The sequence below is a fragment of the Rutilus rutilus genome (assembly GCF_951802725.1).
Source record: "Rutilus rutilus genome assembly, chromosome: 23".
Classification (NCBI taxonomy): domain Eukaryota; kingdom Metazoa; phylum Chordata; class Actinopteri; order Cypriniformes; family Leuciscidae; genus Rutilus; species Rutilus rutilus.
The window spans coordinates 6,448,006-6,471,779 of record NC_140233.1 but is presented as its reverse complement, the minus strand read 5'-3'; the positions used below and the strand labels follow the sequence as shown (position 1 = coordinate 6,471,779).

The 23,774-nt window shown below is 37.5% G+C and overlaps 2 protein-coding genes across 3 annotated transcripts in view; one reads left to right on the top strand and one right to left on the bottom strand.

Moving 5' to 3' along the window:
• shisal1b (shisa like 1b) overlaps positions 1-10,890 on the top strand; it is a 43,629-nt gene extending 32,739 nt beyond the window's left edge. The window contains exon 5 of one of the 2 annotated variants that reach the window (XM_084396835.1): positions 10,225-10,890. In XM_084396835.1, coding sequence (XP_084252961.1) covers position 10,225 — 1 coding nt within the window. In that variant the 3' untranslated portion in view covers positions 10,226-10,890. The remainder of the gene's footprint in view (positions 1-10,224) is intronic. The other variant, XM_084396836.1, reaches the window with a different exon arrangement.
• A 4,148-nt stretch (positions 10,891-15,038) lies between these two features.
• Positions 15,039-23,772, bottom strand: parvg (parvin, gamma). Its single transcript, XM_084396834.1, has 13 exons — positions 23,568-23,772; positions 22,315-22,380; positions 20,881-20,948; positions 20,628-20,730; positions 20,328-20,468; positions 20,126-20,241; positions 19,148-19,203; positions 19,008-19,042; positions 18,813-18,874; positions 18,662-18,730; positions 16,538-16,639; positions 16,110-16,182; positions 15,039-15,525 (listed from the first exon to the last, which is right to left on the bottom strand). Exons 2-13 carry the CDS (start codon positions 22,370-22,372, stop codon positions 15,452-15,454), a joined length of 957 nt encoding a protein of 318 aa, XP_084252960.1. The 5' UTR covers positions 22,373-22,380; positions 23,568-23,772; the 3' UTR covers positions 15,039-15,451.
• Positions 23,773-23,774: the final 2 nt, after the last annotated feature.

The following is a 23,774-nucleotide window of genomic DNA, read 5'->3' as shown; positions in this document are numbered from 1 at the left end:
GTGAGTGAAACAAACCGCGTCTTAAAGGAATATTTCCAGGTTCAATACAAGTTAAGCTCATTCAGAAGCACTATTCTACTTGTCCTGTCTGTTTTATTTTTTTAAAGAGGCCATATTGTGCCCTTTTACAAAGTTGTGATTTTGTTTTTGGTACCTACTATAATAGGTTTTCATGTTTGAATGTTCATTATTTTCCCCATATTCTCCATTGTCCCAGCTCCTCTCTTCCCAGTCTGTCAGTAACGCTCTGGGGTGCGTTTCCCAAAAGCATCGTTAGCCAACTATGGTCGCAAGTTCCGTCGTTATCAGCATAGTTCAACGAGTCGGTGTTTCCCGAAACCGTCGTTCTAATGAACATTCGCAAACAGCATCGCAAAGTTGTGTGGTTGGAACGACAGCTCTCGACCTGTGGTTAGAAGAATAGTTTCTTGTTTGCATGACATGTGGACTCAATAAATCCTTATCTTGAGCCAAATAAGCAAGCTGGCATTCAGGACAATCTGTATCTTTTATTTAGAATACGTAAAAATGTCATTTACGTCTTTTAGTCTGTCAAGAGATTTAAAGCACCGTTTTTGAAGAGTGCGCATGTGTGTGTGAACGTAAGAACGAGCCTATGATTGAATCTGGAAATAAAGCAAAATAACTGAGAAAAATTTGAAATGCATGTTCGTAATTTATAGCAAAACATCTAGCATTAATTCGATCTCAAACAGACTCATTAAAAGTAGTTATTACTCCACCACCTGCGTGACGTCATTTAACTAACGTGGTTGAACGACCAATTTGCGACAATACGGTTTCGGGAAACAGTCGTGACTAGCTAGTTGATTTCTTCAACGATGCATCATACTATGGTAGTTAAGCATTGAGTGACGTCGTTGTACGGGAAACACACCCATGTTTAGTTCTTGTGTCTATGAAGCCCCTCCTTCTGAAAAGCACTATGTGCTCTGATTGGTTGGCTAGAACAGTGTGTTGTGATTGGTCTACCGCTTTGAGCGTGTTTGGGAAATGTCAAACCCTTTACCATAACCGCAAACATCAGCTTCTAAACACTAAACACTAACAATCAGGTGACAACACACTACTAACGGCCCTTTATTTTGTGTATGCCGTGAGTGCGAATTATTTAAATGAGGAATACTGTAATGTGTTCGTAAACTCAAGACTACAACGGAGGCGTTTCAGGGAGTTCAGAAACAGTGACACTGATATAGAGAATAACTCCCACTGAAGTGGCGTTGTGCTTTGTAACTTTGCAGACCTTTTTCATGCTCAAACAGCAACATTACACACTAAAGAAAGATGAAAATAGATTGGTCCTCTTTAAAAACAAAAAAAGGCAAAAATCTGAGACACTTACAATATAAAAAAAATAATTGCCTACTAATCCAAACCTCCCCACAACTTCATTACAACACAACTTCGTTACAACACAACTTCATTACAACACAACTTCGCTGCAACGCCATAAAGCCTAACACCCTAAAATGACTGTAAAAATGATTTAAACATCAAATAATGCACAAAATAAGAGAAAATATGGGTCCTATAATTTCTTTAAAACCCTTACATTTCTGCTTTTAAGGAAAGACACTGCAGGCTAAGACATTAAAAAAATTAACTAATAGATATCACCAAACTCCCACAGTTAGATGGTTAATCACTGTACATCAAGACAGTTCAAAAGGTTTCTGAAATATTATGTGTGCAAATGAATTATGCACTAATTTGCATCTATTTCCAGACATCTGAACACTGGATAAAGCCAGGTTCAAAATTCTTTTCATTTTGTTGACATATTAAACGTTTTTACACAAGGTATTTTTGATATCTATTTTTATCACTCCACAAATACTGGCAACAGAAAGACAAAAAAAAAAAAAAATGTCACCATGTTTTTAGGAATAAAATGCTGTATAAAATTCGGCAAATGCTATATGAAGAAAACACTCTGTAAAAACCTTTAGAATATAGATCAGAATAAAAAAAAGTGCTTTGAACACGAGTTTTCTGAGAAAAACCTCATTTGAGAAAATGCCTTTAAAAGATATGTATTGCAATTGAAACCTAAGATGCAAATACACAAAGTGCAATTAAATAAACACTTAAATGTCTGGGCTTTCTTGGATGTTTTCTTTCCACCAGTCGGACAGAAGAAATGTTATGGAAGCAATACAGCCCAAAATCTCCATAAAAATGTATATGATTTTGCCTGTGGTGTCTTGCCTTTAAATCTCCACAAATTGGCTTCAATCACTTCATTTAAACCTCCTTTTTGCTTTTTAAATAAAATGAGGGACAAGTCCAAATTATTATAGTGGATTGAGCTTAACTTGTACTCAACCTGGAGTATTCTGCACTATTTCATAACCCTCACAACCTTTGCAATCCATGCTAAATTCAACAGACACACACACACAGACACTAGTGGATTTTCCTCACACTCACGGGTGTGTATCCTCTCAGGGGAGGCGCGCGCGGTTACTCATATTTGGCCATGAACCAGATGCATCATCATCATCCCAAGCTTTAAAAATACCTTTTTCATCACAAACACCAGATCCGTTTGCTAGCAGAACTAGGTCACAATCAAGAATCATTTTTCTGTTGCTAGAATGCTGTCCTTGATTCTGACATATCCAGGTCAAAGATGTTAAAAAGTAAATAAAACTTCACTACAAACTCTTGAAAATAAACAAATAAAGAGCTTCTGTCATTGAGGAATCTTCAAGTCAGTAGGTTTTGTCTAGATCTTATAAGCATGAAACTTACACGGTTATTGTTTGTGACAAAAAAAAAAAAGAGTTTTGGGTCACATTGATTGAAGCATTGACGTTCTTATTTGCATATTCATCATGAATTATCACTTCAGTAATAGCTTTTGCTGTTGTTTGACATTTTAACGGTTTCCCTCAGCTATTCCTTTAAGTTTGGCAAGTCTTTTAGTGTCTCAAACACAACTCTTGAAAGTCTTTCAAGTATTCGATCGCATGAATCTCGCTAACTCAGCCTAGTCCGTGGGTGTGCTGCTGTCTGAGGACGAGAGGAACGCATACATACACTATTCTCTTACAGTTCACAAGTGTGTCAGCAAGACACTGTAGCCGTGTGAGTGAATACCCATCTAATTAAGCCTGTCGTTTGTGCCGAACCCTCTCATTAACAATCACAGGAGTCTCTGAAAGCTTCAGCCTCCAAGCGGAGACTTTGAATCTCTGCCGCAAGACAGACGAGGGAGACACAATATGACACTGAGATTTCATGTGTGAGATTTACAGCAAAGATCTCTGAGTTTAACCTGTCATGATATCTGACACACAACAAGTCACTTGGATTCTGTGTCTGCAGTTGTGCTGGCTGGCCCCGCCCACAGTGAAATCTCATTGGTCAAAAACTCAGTCCATAAATCTGTATTGTCATCAAATATGTTTTGGTGAGATTGGCTGAGATTTGATTGGTTTGTGCAAAATCACAGATTGAAAGTCATGATGCTGAAAATAAATTTAATTTCATGTGTATAATTATACTTTATGTATATAATAATAATAATAATTTTTATGTAACAGTATTTAAATGTATTTCATTGTATATATATATATTATAATATGAAGTACATATATTGTTATTTATTAATATATCTATTAAATTTTTCACATATATTATATATTCATTATATATACACACACACACACACACATATATACACTCACCTAAAGGATTATTAGGAACACCATACTAATACTGTGGTTGACCCTTTCGCCTTCAGAACTGCCTTAATTCTACGTGGCATTGATTCAACAAGGTGCTGAAAGCATTCTTTAGAAATGTTGGCCCATATTGATAGGATAGCATCTTTCAGTTGATGGAGATTTGTGGGATGCACATCCAGGGCACGAAGCTCCCATTCCACCACATCCAAAAGGGTTGAGATCTGGTGACTGTGGGGGCCATTTTAGTACAGTGAACTCATTGTCATGTTCAAGAAACCAATTTGAAATGATTCGAGCTTTGTGACATGGTGCATTATCCTGCTGGAAGTAGCCATCAGAGGATGGGTACATGGTGGTCATAAAGGGATGGACATGGTCAGAAACAATGCTCAGGTAGGCCGTGGCATTTAAACGATGCCCAATTGGCACTAAGGGGCCTAAAGTGTGCCAAGAAAACATCCCCCACACCATTACATCACCACCACCAGCCTGCACAGTGGTAACAAGGCATGATGGATCCATGTTCTCATTCTGTTTACGCCAAATTCTGACTCTACCATCTGAATGTCTCAACAGAAATCGAGACTCATCAGACCAGGCAACATTTTTCCAGTCTTCAACTGTCCAATTTTGGTGAGCTCGGGCAAATTGTAGCTTTTTTTTCCTATTTGTAGTGGAGATGAGTGGTACCCGGTGGGGTCTTCTGCTGTTGTAGCCCATCCGCCTCAAGGTTGTGCGTGTTGTGGCTTCACAAATGCTTTGCTGCATACCTCGGTTGTAACGAGTGGTTATTTCAGTCAAAGTTGCTCTTCTATCAGCTTGAATCAGTCGGCCCATTCTCCTCTGACCTCTAGCATCAACAAGGCATTTTCACCCACAGGACTGCCGCATACTGGATGTTTTAACCTTTTCACACCATTCTTTGTAAACCCTAGAAATGGTTGTGCGTGAAAATCCCAGTAACTGAGCAGATTGTGAAATACTCAGACCGGCCCGTCTGGCACCAACAACCATGCCACGCTCAAAATTGCTTAAATCACCTTTCTTTCCCATTCTGACATTCAGTTTGGAGTTCAGGAGATTGTCTTGACCAGGACCACACCCCTAAATGCATTGAACCAACTGCCATGTGATTGGTTGATTAGATAATTGCATTAATGAGAAAATTCCTAATAATCCTTTAGGTGAGTGTATATATATAACATTAAAAATATTATTATTACTATTTGGTAATCTATAGTAATTATTACTATAAATTGTGCATAATTACATGCGACTATCCCTAAAACAAACCTAATCCTATTGTAAGTACATGTAGTTAATTAATATTAGTCAGTACTTAAAAGTATAATTACACTGTAACACGGACACCATAAAATAAAGTGTAACCTTTTATTTTTATTATATGATGGGTACAAAGCCGATTCAGTTATTCGTTTTGGTTACACTTTATTTTAAGGTGTCTTTGTTACACTGTAATTATACATTTAAGTACTGAGTAATATTAAGTAACTAGCCTACATGTACTTACTAAAGGGATTAGGGTTTGGTTTGGTTTGGTTTAGGGTTAGTTGCATGTAATTATGCATAACTAATAGTTATTACTATGCAACAATGACACTGTAAAATAAAGTGTTACCTTCATTTTCACTGCAGTGTATTCTGAATATTTTCTAAAGTGCATATAGTGGCACTGAAAAATCACAGCAGGTTATTGTACTAACAGGAGACATGAACAGCATGTCATATGAGGCCTCAGAGTTGGATGGTCGAGTTCTTCAATGCCCCTTCCCCAAGAGCATTGTGGGAAATTACTGAATTGGGTCCAGAGAACATCTGTTAGAGAGAGAAAAAGAAAGAAATGACCAAAATAGAACTAAGTGAATTCAATTACTGCTCGCGGTCTATTCATAAAGCCGTTTATATGGGTCAGCTCATTCTCTGCCCGTTTGCTGTGTGTGTTTGAGGGCTACGTGCAGTTTCCCTCCTGCTGGCCTGAGAAAACATTGCCAGGGGTCTTTAAATGGCATCGGATTCTTATATTGTGTGATCTAGAGAGGGGCAGAAGCCTGGGGGACGATCTTGTGTTTTCGCTTGGCAACATCTGGTTTGACTGACGTGTCATGCATGGGAATCAGCTTTAAAAGGCTATAAACAGGACACATTTTATTAAGAGACATTTTTCAGTGGCCCCTTAAGACACATTGATGGTTTAAGCGATTAGATCCTGGTTGCTCAGCATGTCAGATTGATGGTTTTTGGACGTTGTCAAACACGAGAGAAAACATTTATTGCTGGGTTGTTCATTATTGGCTTTAGGACATTGCTGAAATCTCTTCTGAAACTCTATATGGCACATGTGGGGTTACAGGGGTCTTTTGTCTTCGCTTCTTAGATGTTCCTCAAGAGAAAATGTCTTTTTTTTTTCTATAAAATTTTTTATAGACAAACATACAGTGATTTATGAATTCAGATTCCTGAGAGATGACTCTTATGAGCCATTTTAGCGAATCACGAACATACAGCGCAACCATTTAAGTCTGATTCCCAAGAGAATGACTCAGTTGTGAGAAATGAGTCAGTTCTTTTTAGCGAATCACTAATATAGTGTGACCAGTGAAGTTTCGATTCCAGAGAGAATGATTTTTATGACATGGTTCTTTTGAGTGAATCACAAACATACAGCGCAACCAGTGAAGTCCAACTCCAGAGAGACAGTAGGCGAAAACATCACAAAAAACATCAACAACAGTAGAATCGTGATTCTGAATTTCTCCAGAGAGAATGACTCTTATGACCCGATTCTTTTGAGTGAATCACAAACATACATTGTGGTCAGTGCAGTCCGATTCCTGAGCTGATGACTCTTGGGAGCCGGTTATTTTCAGAGACAAACATTCAGTGATTTTCTTTTGAGTGAATCACTAACATACAGCGCTACCAGTGAAGTCCAACTCCATGACTCTTATGACTCGGTCCTTTTGAGTGAATCACTAACATACAGCGCTACCAGTGAAGTCCAACTCCATGACTCTTATGACCCGGTTCTTTTGAGTGAATCACAAACATACAGCGCTACCAGTGAAGTCCAATTCCATGACTCTTATGACCCGGTTCTTTTGAGTGAATCACAAACATACAGCGCTACCAGTGAAGTCCAACTCCATGACTCTTATGACCCGGTTCTTTTGAGTGAATCACTAACATACAGCGTGATCAGTGAAGTCCAACTCCATGACTCTTATGACCCGGTTCTTTTGAGTGAATCACAAACATACAGCGCTACCAGTGAAGTCCAATTCCATGACTCTTATGACCCGGTTCTTTTGAGTGAATCACAAACATACAGCGCTACCAGTGAAGTCCAACTCCATGACTCTTATGACCCGGTTCTTTTGAGTGAATCACAAACATACAGCGCTACCAGTGAAGTCCAACTCCATGACTCTTATGACCCGGTTCTTTTGAGTGAATCACAAACATACAGCGCTACCAGTGAAGTCCAACTCCATGACTCTTATGACCCGGTTCTTTTGAGTGAATCACAAACATACAGCGCTACCAGTGAAGTCCAACTCCATGACTCTTATGACACAGTTCTTTTGAGTGAATCACAAACATACAGCGCTACCAGTGAAGTCCAACTCCATGACTCTTATGACACAGTTCTTTTGAGTGAATCACAAACATACAGCGCTACCAGTGAAGTCCAACTCCATGACTCTTATGACACAGTTCTTTTGAGTGAATCACTAACATACAGCGCTACCAGTGAAGTCCAACTCCATGACTCTTAAGACCCGGTTCTTTTGAGTGAATCACTAACATACAGCGCTACCAGTGAAGTCCAATTCCAGAGAGAATGACTCTTATGACCCGATTCTTTTGAGTGAATCACTAACATACAGCGCTACCAGTGAAGCCCAACTCCATGACTCTTATGACCCGATTCTTTTGAGTGAATCACTAACATACAGCACAACCATTTAAGTCTGATTCCCAAGAGAATGACTCAAATGAGTCAGTTCTTTTTAGCAAATCACAAATATAGTGTGAAGTTTGATTCCAAAGAGAATGATTTTTATGACATGGTTCTTTTGAGTGAATCACAAACATACAGCGCTACCAGTGAAGTCCAATTCCAGAGAGAATGACTCTTATGACCCGGTTCTTTTGAGTGAATCACAAACATACAGCACAACCTTTTAAGTCTGATTCCCAAGAGAATGACTCAAATGAGTCAGTTCTTTTTAGCAAATCACAAATATAGTGTGAAGTTTGATTCCAAAGAGAATGATTTTTATGACCCGGTTCTTTTGAGTGAATCACTAACATACAGCGCAACCAGTGAAGTCTAGCGATAATGATTCTTTGGCTCTTTTACTGAATCCCATTTCATTACAATTCCCAAACCTGTTTTGACGAGGTGGTAATGTTGCGCTGTATAGAGATGGAAGTTCTGGGTTAATGTTGGGCTAATGTTCGCACTGGCTAACCTCTCAGTCTCCTGCTGCTCTGGGACTGATCTCCCAGCATGCTCTCTGCCCCGGTCTGGTCAGGGGTGCATTTGTCTGTTTCACACCAGAGACACGGCCTGGATTCAGAGAGAGAACTCGAAGGCAGCACATGGTGTATTATTAGAGAAGGTCTGCCAACTCACTGTCTCTCTCTCTTGTTCTGTGGACAGATTTCTTTAAGAGCGCGCAGTGAAACCTGCACTTGTCATGTCCATGTGCTCCAAGAGCCGAACCAAACACAGGCCACATAGTGTGACATTTCTGCTGTCCACCTCTTCAGATACACACACACCGAGGAGGTGATCTCAGTATGTTTTGCTAGTTACATAAAAAGATGAAGCTTCTGCACATATATTGCACTCAAAATGCATTGCATTCACATTTAATTTAGCATTTAACAGATGCTTTGCAAGTGTCCTTGAGTGTCCTATACGTGTTGTGCAATTTCAGATTAACTTGCCTCTAAATTACATATAAAGCAATAAAAACACTTTACATATCAATCAGATGGGACTCTTTCTCTCCAAATGGCCAGCTCTAGGTCTGATAGTCAAAAGTCTAGCTGTGTAAGCTTATGTGTGTCTTTGTGTGTTTGCAATAAGATGATTTATAATAAAATCAAGTCCGCCTCCAGTCAGGTGGCTTGTCTAGATTTTGCCCAATTAATCCCGAAACACAGTCCATATGGTAGCTAGTTATCTGTCAGGTGGGTGATCCAGCGTTACAGTAGACAACAGGGCTTGAGCCAAAGATGCATTTTCACACTATTATCAGACACAGATTAAGCAGAGAACAAAAAGTCTTAAAAATAATATATATATACACTGGTCAAAAGTTTTGAATAATTAAAATGTTTTTTGTTTTTGTTTGTTTTTTACTGCAAGACTGCATTTCTTTAATCAAAAATACAGTAAAACAGCAATATTGTGAAATATTATTACAATTTAACATTTTCTATGTGAATACATTTTCAAATCTAATTTATTTTGGTGTATATTTTCGGTTCAATTCCTCATACCTGTACACCTAGCTGGTTATAAGTGTCTGTTGTCTACTGTGTTGTGTTTTAAATTGTATTTTATGACTGTACTGTATTTATTTTAGCTCTATTCCACTTGTCAGGCCGCCATTGTAAATAAGAACTTGTTCTTAATGACTTGCCTGTAAAAAAATAAAGGTAAAATAAAAAATAAAAATAAAATAGGGCTCCCGCTCTGATCAGGGACAATTCTTATTATTTTCTTATTCATTTATTAATTTATTTTTACTTTTATTCAGCAAGGATGCATTAAATTGATCAAAAGTGACAGAAAAGTTTGGTCGTTTTTTTAAAAAAGCTTTTGAAATTTCTATTTTTCAACGATTCCAGAAAATAATAAGGACCGTTATTAATTATTAGCATCAATAATAATTGAAAATAACTCAACATAATAACATAAGAATATGAAAATGATTTCTAAAGGATCATGTGAAGACTGGAGTATTGTTTGCTATCTCTCTCTCTCTCTCTTTAAATATATATATATATAAGACGGTTGAGCTGTTTAATGTTTCTGGTACTTATTAAAAGGGATTTCACCATTATTTTGCCTGCAATTTACATTTTACATTTAGTCATTTAGCAGACGCTTTTATCCAAAGCGACTTACAAATTAGGACTAAATTAAGCAAGTCATCATGAAGAGGCAAAAAACAACAACAACGCAAGATGTGCTCAAAATACGAAGTTCAGGCATTATTCAGAGTAGCATAAGTGAGGTTTTAAAGGGAACGTTTTTTTTTGTAGTTTTTTTTATGAAGTTAAGTGCTCACGGAAGAGATGGGTTTTCTGCTGTTTTTTGAATGTTGTCAGGGATTCTGCATTCCGGATGAGGGTGGGGAGAGTGTTCCACCAGCATGGAACTGTGAATGAGAATGTTCTGGAAAGTGATTTTGTGGCTTTCTGTGATGGAACACTCTTCTAATCACTCTTTATGCTCCTTTTTCAACAGAGACCAACCAAATGTAAGGACAAACTGTTGGAGTCCCCCAGTGAAGAAGTGCATTATGGGAAACGTAGTACATGCCCCTGCCACATGGACCTTCATGTCACAGGTGCCTGTCTGCGCCAAGCCTCTCCATGTGGTCCAAATCTCACAGAGCACAACTTTCAACCCCTCGACAAACCCAGAACCTCAACTCAGAATCGCAGACAAGTGTGGGGAACCAGAGATTCTGAGATTTGTGGAAGTACAGAACCAGACTTCAGACCGAACTGGACTTCGATGGACACAGAACTCAGCCAGGACATCTTTTGGAGGACCTATGTAGCCGTTTCGTGAGCTCTTCTGGATTAAACTCTCTGTAACTGTGCGGTGTCTGTTTATTTATTCATAGTCGGGGAAAGCGATGAGTGATGAATGAAGTCGTCAAACCTAATTTAAAAGATTCTCTAGAAGTTAACTGACCTTTTTGCAGTAAATATCAAAACTCACATGTCGTGGGTGGTTCTGCGGTGAAGATGTGAAATGAAATAGTACGGTGAATGTTCGTTTTTTGACTACTGTTGTGAATTGACATTTTCTCATTTGTAAGAATCAGTGAGGTAGCAAATCGTGTTAAACTGCGCTTTTTATATTCCCCACATTTTGTTTCATGCCTTAAAGAGTTCATTATGTATGTTTGTTTTGAGATGTCTGAAGACTTTTGTTCAGTGGTATTTACTCTATTGATATTGATCGGATGAGTTCGTTTCACTTTAGTTTTTGAGTGGGCCGGTGAAATGAAAACATGATTACACACTCCTTGAACATGACAAAGCAGACAGGCAATTCATTTTCACAAAGGTCAGTAGAAAATGATGGACTTTGTTTGCCTTGGTTTTGCAAGGAAGCAGTTATCCGCTTCTCATGCCTGTTGAAATGTATTTGTCAAGCTTGCTCTAGAAGAGTATTACTGTCAGCCAATCAGATTTCAGGATTTCAGCTCATGGCATTCTCATCAACCAATCATTAGGGTTTGGTCAATGATTGTTTGATAGAAATGTTCCAAGACCAACAAAACTTGGCTAAATTGTCTTTGAAATTTCAAGAGTGACCTGGTATCTTCAAGATGAGGTCTATGAAACAAGCTCTTCTGCACCAAACAGGGATTACAGCACATCTGACAGCATGTTTTGAGCAATAAGTTTTGAATACGTTTATTGTTTGGAGTCCACGGTACAGGTTTTGTCAGACAACAGCCCAATTACACTAGTAGAGCAGAACAGCTGTGCTTCAACATCTTTGGATTGAGGTAATTGGTGGTTCAGAAACAAGCTCAAGGTTAAAGTTCTCCGGTTCCTCAGAGGACGAGATCTCTGGTTTCATCAGGTGTGAGTTTAATTATGGTGTCTGTTGGCAGGAGGACAGACGGTGATTCATCACATCTATTCTAGAGCATATGGAAACTGCCGAAGATGTTTGGGTCATTTCTAAGCCTGCACAAAATCACTAGCCTAGTCACTTACAAAGATTGCACCCTGGTGTGTTTGTTTACAAAAAATGTTTCAGCTGAACTTTCAGCTCAGTTTGACATATTTTCCAAAACAGATTATTATTCTTAAGATTATTTCTTTGGACACAATGCTAAGATGTCCAGGTCATATTTCTATGGAAGTTTGTTTCCGCCACAAAATAAAAAAAATAGGTAATTGCGACTTTTTATCTCAGAATTTTCAGACTTTTTTCTCACTTTTTATCCCTGAATTGCATGCTATAAACTCACAGTTGTGTGTTATAAAGAACACAATTTCTGACTTTATAACATGCAATTGGGAGATATAAAGTCAGAATTGTGAGATATAAACTCGCAATTCTGAGGGAAAAAGTCAGTCTTTATATCTCGCAAAAATGTCAGACTTTATATCTCGCAAATCTGAGAAATCAAGTCAGAATTGCGAGATGTTAACTCGCAATTGTGAGATAAAAAGTCGCAATTATCTTTTAAAATGTTTTATTCTGTAGCAGAAACAAGCTTCCACACATTTCACCTCTTAAATCAAAACGAAAAAAAAAATCATATTTTACATGAATAATCTGAAGCATGATTTTCATGAAAATTAAACACACTTTACATTTATATTTCTTTACATAACATTTTACTTTGTTTTTTTTAAAGTATAATTATTACCAATAAATAGGTCTAATTTACATTATTAGAGTACAATACTAATTTGAAATAAACATACATGAAAGGTAGTACAAAAATGCTACCATGATGTTTTTACTTGAAATATTTTTTTTAATTATAAAATCTTTTGCATTACAGTGACAAGAATTATGGGGAATTTGTGTAATTTTCATAAACATTAAGGAACTAAGAACTCTAAATGGTGTTAAAAATAAGCTTTGTTTTCTTTAAGCAAAATATAATTTCTTATTTTCCTTTCGATTTTATTTGGCATGATTTGTGAAATTCACCCATGCTAATAAATGGCTAGAATGTGATATTTAAAGAGTTCCACATCAAAATGTGTAGCCTACTAATGGTGACATTTGCTGATTGCTAGTCACTCTGAATAATTTGACTGAACTCGAATCAGGGATCGGCGAGCACCGGGTGGGTTTTAAACAACCTGTTACCGCCTTCCAGGAGTCATTTCTCAACCTTCAATCAACATGATGTTCTAGGAAACAAGGAAAGTCATCATTATCATAATTGGATTCTTGCCACTATGGGAGCTTGAATCGAAAGCCAGGATTTGCTGTACGTGATTACAACTGTCATGTCACCGCTGGAAAAAACGCTCCTCTTACAACAAATTACCTAAAAAGTCTAATGTCATGCTCCAGTCTCTACATTAACATGAAAACCGTTGCCTTACTGTCAATCTTCACCTGTTCGTACACCGTTTACCTTGCAACGGGTGCTTTGGTAAACACACAAACATGACTCTCATCATTGTTTCACAAGTGGGGTACTGTGTACAATGTAGCATTATGTTATACTTCGTCAAATTCGTAGGACACAGGAAAAAAAATAAACTTTTAGAGTTGAAACTTTTGTTTATGTGTTGTTATTACCACAGTTTATCTCCAACAGTGACTCAGACTCTTTTTTTGCCTTAGGCCTGAGATGATGAGACATCAGTAGGGGGTTTCAGTCGAACATTTCTGTATTCCCCCCGTCAACCCAAGAAATCACCCCACCACAGCAGATCATTAGCCGGCTTGGAGAGGACACAGAGGGCGAACTGGACAGGGATGGATGTTTTGTGTCTCCCAGGTCCATCTACCCATATAATCAGTGCACTGTGGAGTTCAAGATGGGGTTTCGTTTGGTCGCTCGGGGTCATTACGTAGGATGCTTTTGAAGTTTTTAATATGAGAATTTCCTGACATTCTGTCCATCTGTCTGTCCAACCCACCTACACGTCTCTATTGCACTCTGCTTTCTTACCTCTCTCCATCCTACAGATTTCATTCATTTTTATGACACTAACGCCCACGGCAAGGGATAAGAAAGGCTGAAATATTGCGGTTATGAATATAAACGAATAACAAACGGGCGTTAGGATGAAAAATGTCAGCCTCTTATATGTTTCCTGCTCAGAAACAGCAATGGTAAAAAATTACCCAAGGGCAATTCACCATTAAAACGCCATCAGAGCATCCACAAATCCCGGCCTCTTCGCTGAGAGGAGACTCTCTTAAACCTCCCATAATGCTTTTGCCATTTAGATTAAATGGAAGTCATTCACCGTATCCAATTTGAGAGAACACACATTAAGGAAATTAAATTAGGGGGGTGGATGGAGGGGTAGTCTGGGTGAGAGATGCCCTTTTACAGTTGACAACAATAGGAGTTTTAGTTTCTCTAAAGTTTAGAAATAATGTGATTGCACTGTATCATTGGTATTTGTCCACATTCTAATCAAAGTTTATCAGTATTTAATAATATATTCAGCATTTTAGTTAAGTTCTTTAGCTATAACGAAATTGAATGACTGTCTGTTCTGAGGTAAAATGTATCGTCACGTGACATTTTGTTTACAAGCCGTTAAATTGACGTTTTTCCGAAGCTGAAACACTTATTGGGCGACTACACGACAGTTTATGTTTCAGTAAGTTGTACTGGATCTTTCAACATACCTTCTTCTGATGTTCAGTCTTGTTTTAAAGTGGTTATAAGAGGAAGAGACCACTGCTTGACGAAAACGCCATACGTGCTGAGTCTCTACACCGATCTGACACAACATAACAGAGCGCCAAAATGAAACGTAGCCTATATTGTTTTCAAATCTTGATCATATTTACCAAAAAAAAAAAAAAAAAATCAGCTTTATATCGCAACCTTTTATATATATATATATATATATATAGAGAGAGAGAGAGAGAGAGAGAGAGAGAGAGAGAGAGAGAGAGAGAGAAAGGTTTTGCTCCCACAAACGGCTCTTCAGACTCAAAATGATAAGCATCAAAGTGCGTCACACACACACACTACACAACATGTTGTATGGGGACGGACATTCCATAGACATAATGATTTTTATACTGTACAAACAGTATATTCTTCTATCCCCTAATCCTAAACCTACCTATCACAGAATACATCTGCATTTTTACATTTAAAAAAAAACAAAAAAACACTTAGTTTGATTTATAAGCTGTTTTCCTAATGGGGACCAAAAAATGTCTCCACAAGGACATGGATTTCAGATATTGCCATCTTTGTGGGGACATTTTGTCCCCATAACGGGTAAACCTGAACCACACAAACACAAACACACACACACACACATTATACTTAAAGTATATTGAAGAAAAAAGGGACATCGTTACAGAGATGTTATATGTGCCACTTTTATTTGAAGACAAGCTGCAAGTCAGCAGAAAAATGCTGAGCGATACATTAAGACTAATGCGCATTTGTCCAAAAGAAAAAGAACAAAAAAACACGTAAAGTGGAAGAGTGAAAAGGTGAAATTAAATTGAAGCTGTCGGCATCCAAATGCAATTTCCATGATGAGATGAGTGGCCATGTTCTCTCATTTCCGCTCTGAAGCCTCTTCAAATGGTTCAGAGACACTCTGTACAATTGCTTCTCATGTGTTCTAACACTCTGAGTGCCAAAGTGATCTGACTGTCAACTCCGTGCCTCTGATTTTTAGTAAGAAGAAAGTCACAAATGTACAGTTAATTTGGTTATTAAAACATCATGGAAGGTTTTATTGAATTGACAAGTTTGAGAATGGCTAGATCATTTGTATTTGTGCTTCCTGAATAAGTGATACAGCACTTTCACAGTGGCTGGAACATCTTGAGAAACAATGTCTGTAAGAAACATGAGAAATTAACTTATTAGTGAATGAACAACCAGGCAGATCATCACGTGCTAACAGCTATTCTATTGAATAAGTACACACAAAAACAGCCTAAATAGGGGTTTTGTTTCAAGCAGTAGTGAACATGTCCTTCATAAAGAAGGTAATGCCATTATATTGTGTTACATTTGCAATGTGACAAGCTCAGTGACAAAAATGTAATCCAAGATGGAAGACGAAGTAAGAGAGTTGTTGATTTGTGTGCATAATATCAAACAGCAAGAAAATTATGCATCCTAATAAGATTCAAGTTTCTTCACTTTTAAAAAATAGGTTAAAAACGGGTGTTTTCACAGCAATGCCAAAAAAGAAACCATTTTCGGTTTCCCAAAGAACCTTTCAGTATTAAATAAACGTTTTACACTATAAATAACCTCTTAAGCAATTGAAAGTTTCCATAAATGTTAAAGATTCTTTATGGAACCATCGATGCCAAAAAAGAACCTTTATTTTTAAAAGTGTTGAGTGGTTTTGTTTAGGATGCACACTTGACACTAGGTAGCTCACTAGCTCGGATGGTCTCAAAATAATTACCTTGAGGGTCAATGGACTGAACCGGAAGCCCTCGGTCTATGAGAAGATCCAATGCAAGCGTCACATTATGGAGCTGCGGGTGAACAAACATCAAAGGTAAAATGATTAGAATCAGAAACAAACAAATGTTGTAAAACCACAACACTGCAAGTTCTCTATAACCGTAACATCATTAGTTTTGATTTCTGTCTTTTGCATTACCCTCAGGTTCTTAACCTGCCTTATGCTGCTATGCTGTCATATCCAGTCATCATAAGAGACGTTAATTATACGATGGCGAGACACCTCCTGGAGGTGCATGTGAAGTTACACTGATGTAAAATCCCATAAGCCTGGATTCAATTTTGCTTCTTGTTGCAAACGGCAATGGAGGTCACTAACAACATGGTTCTCGTGTCAAAGCTCGAAATGTTTTCTCGGGTTCTCACCATTTCCGAGCTCCCGACAGGACAAAGGAAGAACTCGCTCAGTGGAATGAAGAAGCCCTCCAACTGCCCGATCAACAAGAGCAGAATCACTCCGTCTGCAATCTAACAATATCACATTTTAAAACATACACATATCAAACATGAATGTGAGATGTCAAAAACAAGCCCATAAAGGGCTCAAATCATTTTCATTTTCATTTCTAGCTTTTGCAATCATCTTACTAGTTGTTGTTTTTTAGGGCCAAATGTAACGGTAATGTAATGTAAGATGTTAACCAATCATAACAGAGCATTTACATAAAAAAACAGCCTGTTGATTCAGAAGGAAAATGGAGATTGTTAAAGGGGTCATGACATGAGAAATCAAATTTGCCTTGATCTAAGAGGTCTTTGTACCATTAAAACATCCAGCAAGTTTCACAGCTTAAAACACCCTCTTCATTATAAACAAAGCATTTACTCAAGCTCCAAAAAGGCTTGTTTGTAATATTGCGGGATCTGTAATATCACACAGGCAAATACATTTGCATATGCCTGCATCCAGAGCAAGACATTGATGAATAGTTTCACATCATCGCACCACTGGCGTTCAGTCGCTTAGAGACTGACATTTGCCTACACTGGATGAGAGTGTCGTGTCACGTCAAAAAGTAAATAGAAGCCATTATAATCACTGATGCTGTCTACACTGGATACAGTATACAGATGCGCGTTCAGTCTCTGACACACTCTTCGTGCTTGAGTCTACTGACAACAGGACAAATGGACGAGTGAAAGAACATTCACTTTGTTTAAACTTTGTTTTTGGTTTGCGTCTCTGTACAGACTTCAGAAGGATCGAAGTGTCACAAGTGGAAACAAGTGGATGGTTTATTTTAACGGCGTCCCGGATCGCATCGGAGGATTATATGTTTGTTCTGAGCATTTTGTTTTGTAAATGAGGCACAGTGTAATGGTTCATAAAGAAGCTTTTGTTGACAGATGAAGAAGGTTTGGGGTTGGCAAGATTTTTAAATGTTTTTGAAAGAAGTCTTTTATACTTACCAAGGCTGCATGTATTTGAATTAAAAATACACAAAAACTGTATTATTGTGAAATATTATTACAATTAAACAACTATTTTCTATTTGAATATTCTTTAAAATGTAATTTATTCCTGTGACAACTTTTTTTTAAAGGGTAACTCTCGCCAAAATCCAACCTAGGGTATTTTTGTGAATCTACCCGAGGCAAACTTTCGTTTAAAAGCATAATTAGAATGGAAACACCACTTTTAAGTTTAACCGTATTTTCGTTTTCGGTCAGATTGCCTTTTGAATGGGAGTGCTAGGGGCACTACTATGATAACATCAAAAATCACTATTTTTAAAACACTAAGAAGGCTCGACACAACATGAAACTTTGCTCGAAGTATAAAGTAAAAGTAAAAAGAAAGATTTTGAACGGCATTTTGACAGTCAAAAATAGTCGATCTCCGAATGCAACGTAACAGGGAGGAGAGTAAAGATGGAAAGCTCCTAAAGCTTAGTTCCACATAAATTCACAGATAATTTGTTGTTTTGTCATTAGTGAAAATCGATATTGACCTTGTATTTGAAAAAGGATCCTCTTATAAGAAACAATACTAAAATACAGAGTCAGTTCATTCGCATTCGGAGATCGACTATTTTTGACTGTCAAAATGCCGGCGGACACAGCAACAGTGAGTTATTCAAAATCTTTCTTTTTAGTAAACTCTGTGTACACAAGCAATGTTCTCAATGCTCGAGTTCATGTGTAGAGCCTCTGGTGATACTTCGAGCAAAGTTTCATGTTGTGTCGAACCTTCTTAGTGTTTTAAAAATAGCGATTTTTGATGCTATCATAGAAGTGCCCCAAGCGAAAACGAAAATACGGTCAAACTTAAAAGTGGCGTTTCCATTCTAATCATGCTTTTAAACGAAAGTTTGCCTCAGGTAGATTCACAAAAAGTTGCATTTTGGCAAAGATTATAAGTTTCTTTACAGTAAGTTTTGGTCAATTTAATGTGCCCTTGCTGAATAAAAGTACTAATTTCTTTCAACAACAATTGAATGGTAGTGTAAGTTGATCTAGTTGGTCAGTAAGTTGATCAGAGTTGCACACCTGTTTGTCAATGTCTGTCACGTTCAGTCCCAGAGACAACATGTTCTTATTCACAAAGTGCAGAATGGCCTGTAGAAAAGAAAACTTGATGAAGCGGTGAAAGATTTGGGTCAAAGACTACAGTTAGACACGTGAGGAACTGGATCGGAACCTTTTTCACGGTCTCAATTTTGTGAGCCTCCAGCTTGAAGAGCTCATCAATGGGACATTCCTCTGCAAAGACATTGCAAGAGAGAGATTAAGAAGCAAACGCTTTCTTCTTTATACGCCTCCGCTATCTGAAAGTTACTGATGCTTATAAATATGGAAATGAAAAGGCTCAGAGTTCAGCCTCTGTTTGACTCACTGTTAGATTCTCTCTCAAGCTCTTCACTGGAATTACTGCGGAGACACACAACGTGCCATGAAAACGCTGCTTTGGACATTGTCACTGAGTTTCAAAGTGATGTTAAACATGTTTAATAGGGAAGGAGGTTCTTCACAGACCTTTGAAATGTGATGAATTCGGTCTGCTTGTCTGCCTTGATGCCAGATTTTGTGACCTGGTTAACAAATTAGATATTAATGAATGCTGACAACATGAACATCTAACTTTTGTAGTAATTTAGTAAATTTAACTTCTCAGGGAATATTTTTGAAGAGAAATCATGTAAGTGTTGATTGGATGATGGGTATTAGGCTCTTATACTATTGGTTAATATAATTTTTCTATGGATGTGCATCTTTGATTATATGATCTAATTTAGAATGATTTTTTTACTTTACATAATATGCATATTTTTTTCAAACAATATTCAGTGATGAATTGTAAAAAGTTAAAAAACAATTGTTCATTGTAATATGCATATAATTTTTTCAAATAATATGCAACGAAAAATTGTGAGAAAATATTAAATACATTTTCATTGTAATATAATTGTTTTTAAATAATTTACATTCATGAATTGTGAACAATTATGAAAACATTGTTCATTATAATATGCACATATTTTGTTTAATAATATGCAATGATGAATTGTGAAAAAAATATAAATAATATATAGTGTTGCATTGTTATAATTTATGATGCAAATAATATGCAATGATGAATGGTAAAAAAATATGAAAACAATTGTTCATTATAATACGCATATACTTTTTTTTTTCAAATAATATGTGATGACAAATTATTAAATATTAAGAAAATAATTGTTTATTATAATATGCTGATGAATTGTGAAAAATTATGAAAACTAGTTTTTCTCATTATATGTATATATTAATATTTCAAATAATTAGTTGTATTTGAAGAGCAGAATATCATTGAGACCAGGAAGTGGACTCATTTTGGCATGTAAGCGACAACACCCTGGCAACCACCTAGAACAGCAGTATTGTGGCAGTGTGTTTTGCACAACCCTCTTTAATATCCTGCTCTTGAAACATTTAGTATACACATTCAGATCATTTGCATTAATCAATCACCTCACACTGAATGATCTCCACGCTGACGTTTACAGGCAGTGCCAGATCGGGTTGGAAACGCCTCACAATAGCAACCAGAAGATGTAATGTAGCCAACAGGTCCCTGCTGTGAATGACTGACAGATTGGAGAGGGAGAACAGTGGGCGTATGTTCATAAATATGTAAACCGGTCATTGACAAGATCTGATCTGATCGGCTCACGTTTAACGTTCCATTTGGCCGTTTCCTCATTAAGCCCGAAGGTCTCGTTCAGAGCTGTCAGGATGGCATCTAGTTTCCGTAGCTGGACTTCAGTACTCAACGCAATCTCCTCTACATTTAAATGCACACCTGCTAACCTGCCTGGGTTCACAACATACACAGATATTTCACATTAAAATGAAAGAGAAGCCTATATACAGCATTTCTGCATTGTGACATCACTTTCATTACATTTAAGCATGTGAGGTTCACTAAATAATGTGCCTGTTCAGAATGTTCTTGCTCTGACATGATTCTTACGTAACAGGTGATGAAGGACGAGTCCGTCATACAGGTCTTCCTCCAGCGATCGCACCACAATATGTTCAATTTTCAGGGTTGTGTTGATCCAGTCCACCAAAACCTACCTCAAAGCAACATGGAAAATCCAGATATTCAGACACCCTCAGGAAATGATGCTCACATTGAGGGAAGTGGGTTTGCACAAGAACGAATCAATAATGTTTTTGATAACTCTATGCCACACCACCCCAAAAAAGTTGATGCATCTCACCTCTTTAAGTTTGTTGAGTTTGGGGTCGTCTAAAGATGTCGGTTGAATGATCATTCTTCTCTCTGCTCCTTTAATCCACAATAAAACACATCATATGCCACATTATACGTTTTAGGATGTTTATTTTCTTTCAGCTAAACACTGGATCTGCCCTTCATAAAAGACTGTGACTACATTCTATTTCACATACTATACTTACTATAGAAGATTCGGATTAGTCTGTCCTGAATCATAGTATGCTCAAAATAGCAAGTCAAATGTGCGCAAGCTCATTCTGATGCTTTTTTTTGTTTTTGTTTTTTGTGCTAATGTTACCCATAACCCTTTGCACTCTATATAGCATTGAGTTTGTTGCAAGTTTCTTTTAAAAAAGTCAATTTTATTGGAATGTCGGTAACCAAACAGTTGATGGGCCCCATTGACTGCCATGGTATATATTTTTTCATACTATGGAAGTCAATGGGGCCCATCAATTGTTTGGTTACCCAACACTAGTCCCAAAACTAGTGTACATACTGTAGCCAAAAGTTTGTACATTCTTAAAGGGTTAATTTACCCAAAAATGAAAATTATCCCATAATTTACTCACCCTCAAGCCATCCTAGGTGTATATGACTTTCTTCTTTCAGCCAAACACAATCAGAGTTAAATAAATAAAAAAATCCTGGTTCTTCCCAGCTTTATAATCGGAGTGAATGGTACCTGAGATTTTAAAGGACAAAACAAAAGGTGAATCCATCTATCATAAAAGTAATCTATATGGCTCCAGGGGGTTAATAAAGGGCTTCTGAAGTGAAGTGATGCATTTTTGTCTGAAAAATATCCATATTTTTAACTTTATAATTATAAACTATAATCACTGGCTTCGAGTTCCGGTGGAAGAGTGGCCTCTGACCCGACGCGTGACGCATTGACGAATGCGAAAGAGCAGAGGATAGAGCAAAACAAAACACCGGTCATGAATAAGAAGTCTAAAACAAGAATTTTAAAGAGAAATGTCAGAGGATTTCAAGAGAAGAGGAGCTTGAATTGAACTAGAAGAGGCCTGGGCAACGGCCATTACCGGAAGCCAGTGATTATAGTTTATAAAGTTATAAATATGGATATTTTTCTAACAGAAATGCATCACTTCACTTCAGAAGGATTTATTAAATCCCTTGGAGACATATGGGTTACTTTTATGATGGATGGATGCGCTTTTTTGGCCTTCAAAAACTGAAGGCTCTATTCACTCCCATTATAAAGCTTAGAAGAGCCAGGATTTTTCTTTTTTAACTCTGATTGTGTTTGGCTGAAAGAAGAAAGTCATATACACCTAGGATGGCTTGAGTGTGAGTAAAGTATGGGATAATTTTTATTTTTGGGTGAACTAATCCTTTAAGTGCATGATAGAAGAGTGTAAACTGGATTGATGTTGAGATGTGCACTGCTCACCCAGGGCCTGACGATTGCTGGGGTCGTCCATTTTCTCCTCAGCTCCACAGTCTGTCATTCTTTTGACTGTTTCAAAACATTGTTTTTGTCAAAAAGTGAACTTCATAATAGTTTTACTCAGCAGACATTTGATTTCTAGTGCTTCTGTTTTGAAAAACAAGTGATGTTCGGGTTCTGTCTGCGTGTTTGTGCCCTGAAGGAATTTCAAGGACTCGATTCATCTCGAGGTTTTGTTTTCGAATGGACATTTTTTATGGCTATGATGAAGTGCGGCGAACCGAAGCCGACTTCAAACGTCAAAACACAAGGACGGAGAATCTCCACAACACACACACACACGTCTGCGGGAGATTTCGCGCTGAAAGGAGGACAATATTTCTGCCTTCCTGTATCACGCAAGCCAGCCCACATTGACATAACACAGACTGACGGGGGAAACATAAACCTCACTGACAACAAAAACATGCTGTGAGACTCGGGGGGGGGGGGGGGGGGACAAGAAAGGGAAAGAAATAAGATCTTCTAGTTCGGCCAAAAATGAATACTGTCATATTAACGGTCGTTTCAAACACAAATGCTGTGGAACTTTAGTGCAGTTCTTCCATAGTGACCATGCCATTTACTGTCTGCACGTGCTTTCGGAAATTTCCTATTTCCCACTTCTAAAGTCGAGATTACGAGCTCATCGTATTCGAATTTTGACTTGAGTTCATGTCCAATTTTTGAACTAGGAAACTTTACGATAATTCAGATAGCAGGTGAAGGCATCAAACCCCAGAAAGAACATAAAAGCATTATAATATTCATTTTTGAGTGAACTATTCCTTTGAATTATTTCTCAATTATTTCCCATAGACAGCAATGACTTAATGGAGAGCAAATGGAGACTTTTGCTTTTAGATGTTTCTCCTGAGAAGAAAAAGTGATTCAATCTCCTGTAGAGTTTTAGAAAAGATCTCCATAATGTGGTCAGATTTAAAAAAAAAAAAAAGAATCTCTTAATATTCTTACAAATATTTCTTACCAAACAATTTCAGAACCAAATTATCTGGGATTTGCTATCCACATTCACATAGCTTTAGAATTCATGTAGAACAACAGTTTTGCCCATTTTCCAATTCTAGGAGAAAAAGTCTGAGACAAAGGCGAAGCGACCCTTAAACCTAACAGAGAAATCCATGAAGTCTGCTGAGCTATGAAAGAGTAATATCTGAGCAATACAATCCTGTCATGTTTGCTGTCAAAACTTTCACCTCAGCTCTCGCCACACGTCTGGAGAAATCTTTCTTCTATCAGTGTGGCAGTAGATGAAACGCCGTCCAAATGGTCCAGTCACCTTCCCTACAAGAATCGATTTACTTCTACAAAACAACCAACCATCTTTCTGAATCAGCTAAAAACAAAAACAAGAACTCGAATATGGGTGAGGCCTATTTCAAACATTAAACAGGAAGTGGTAA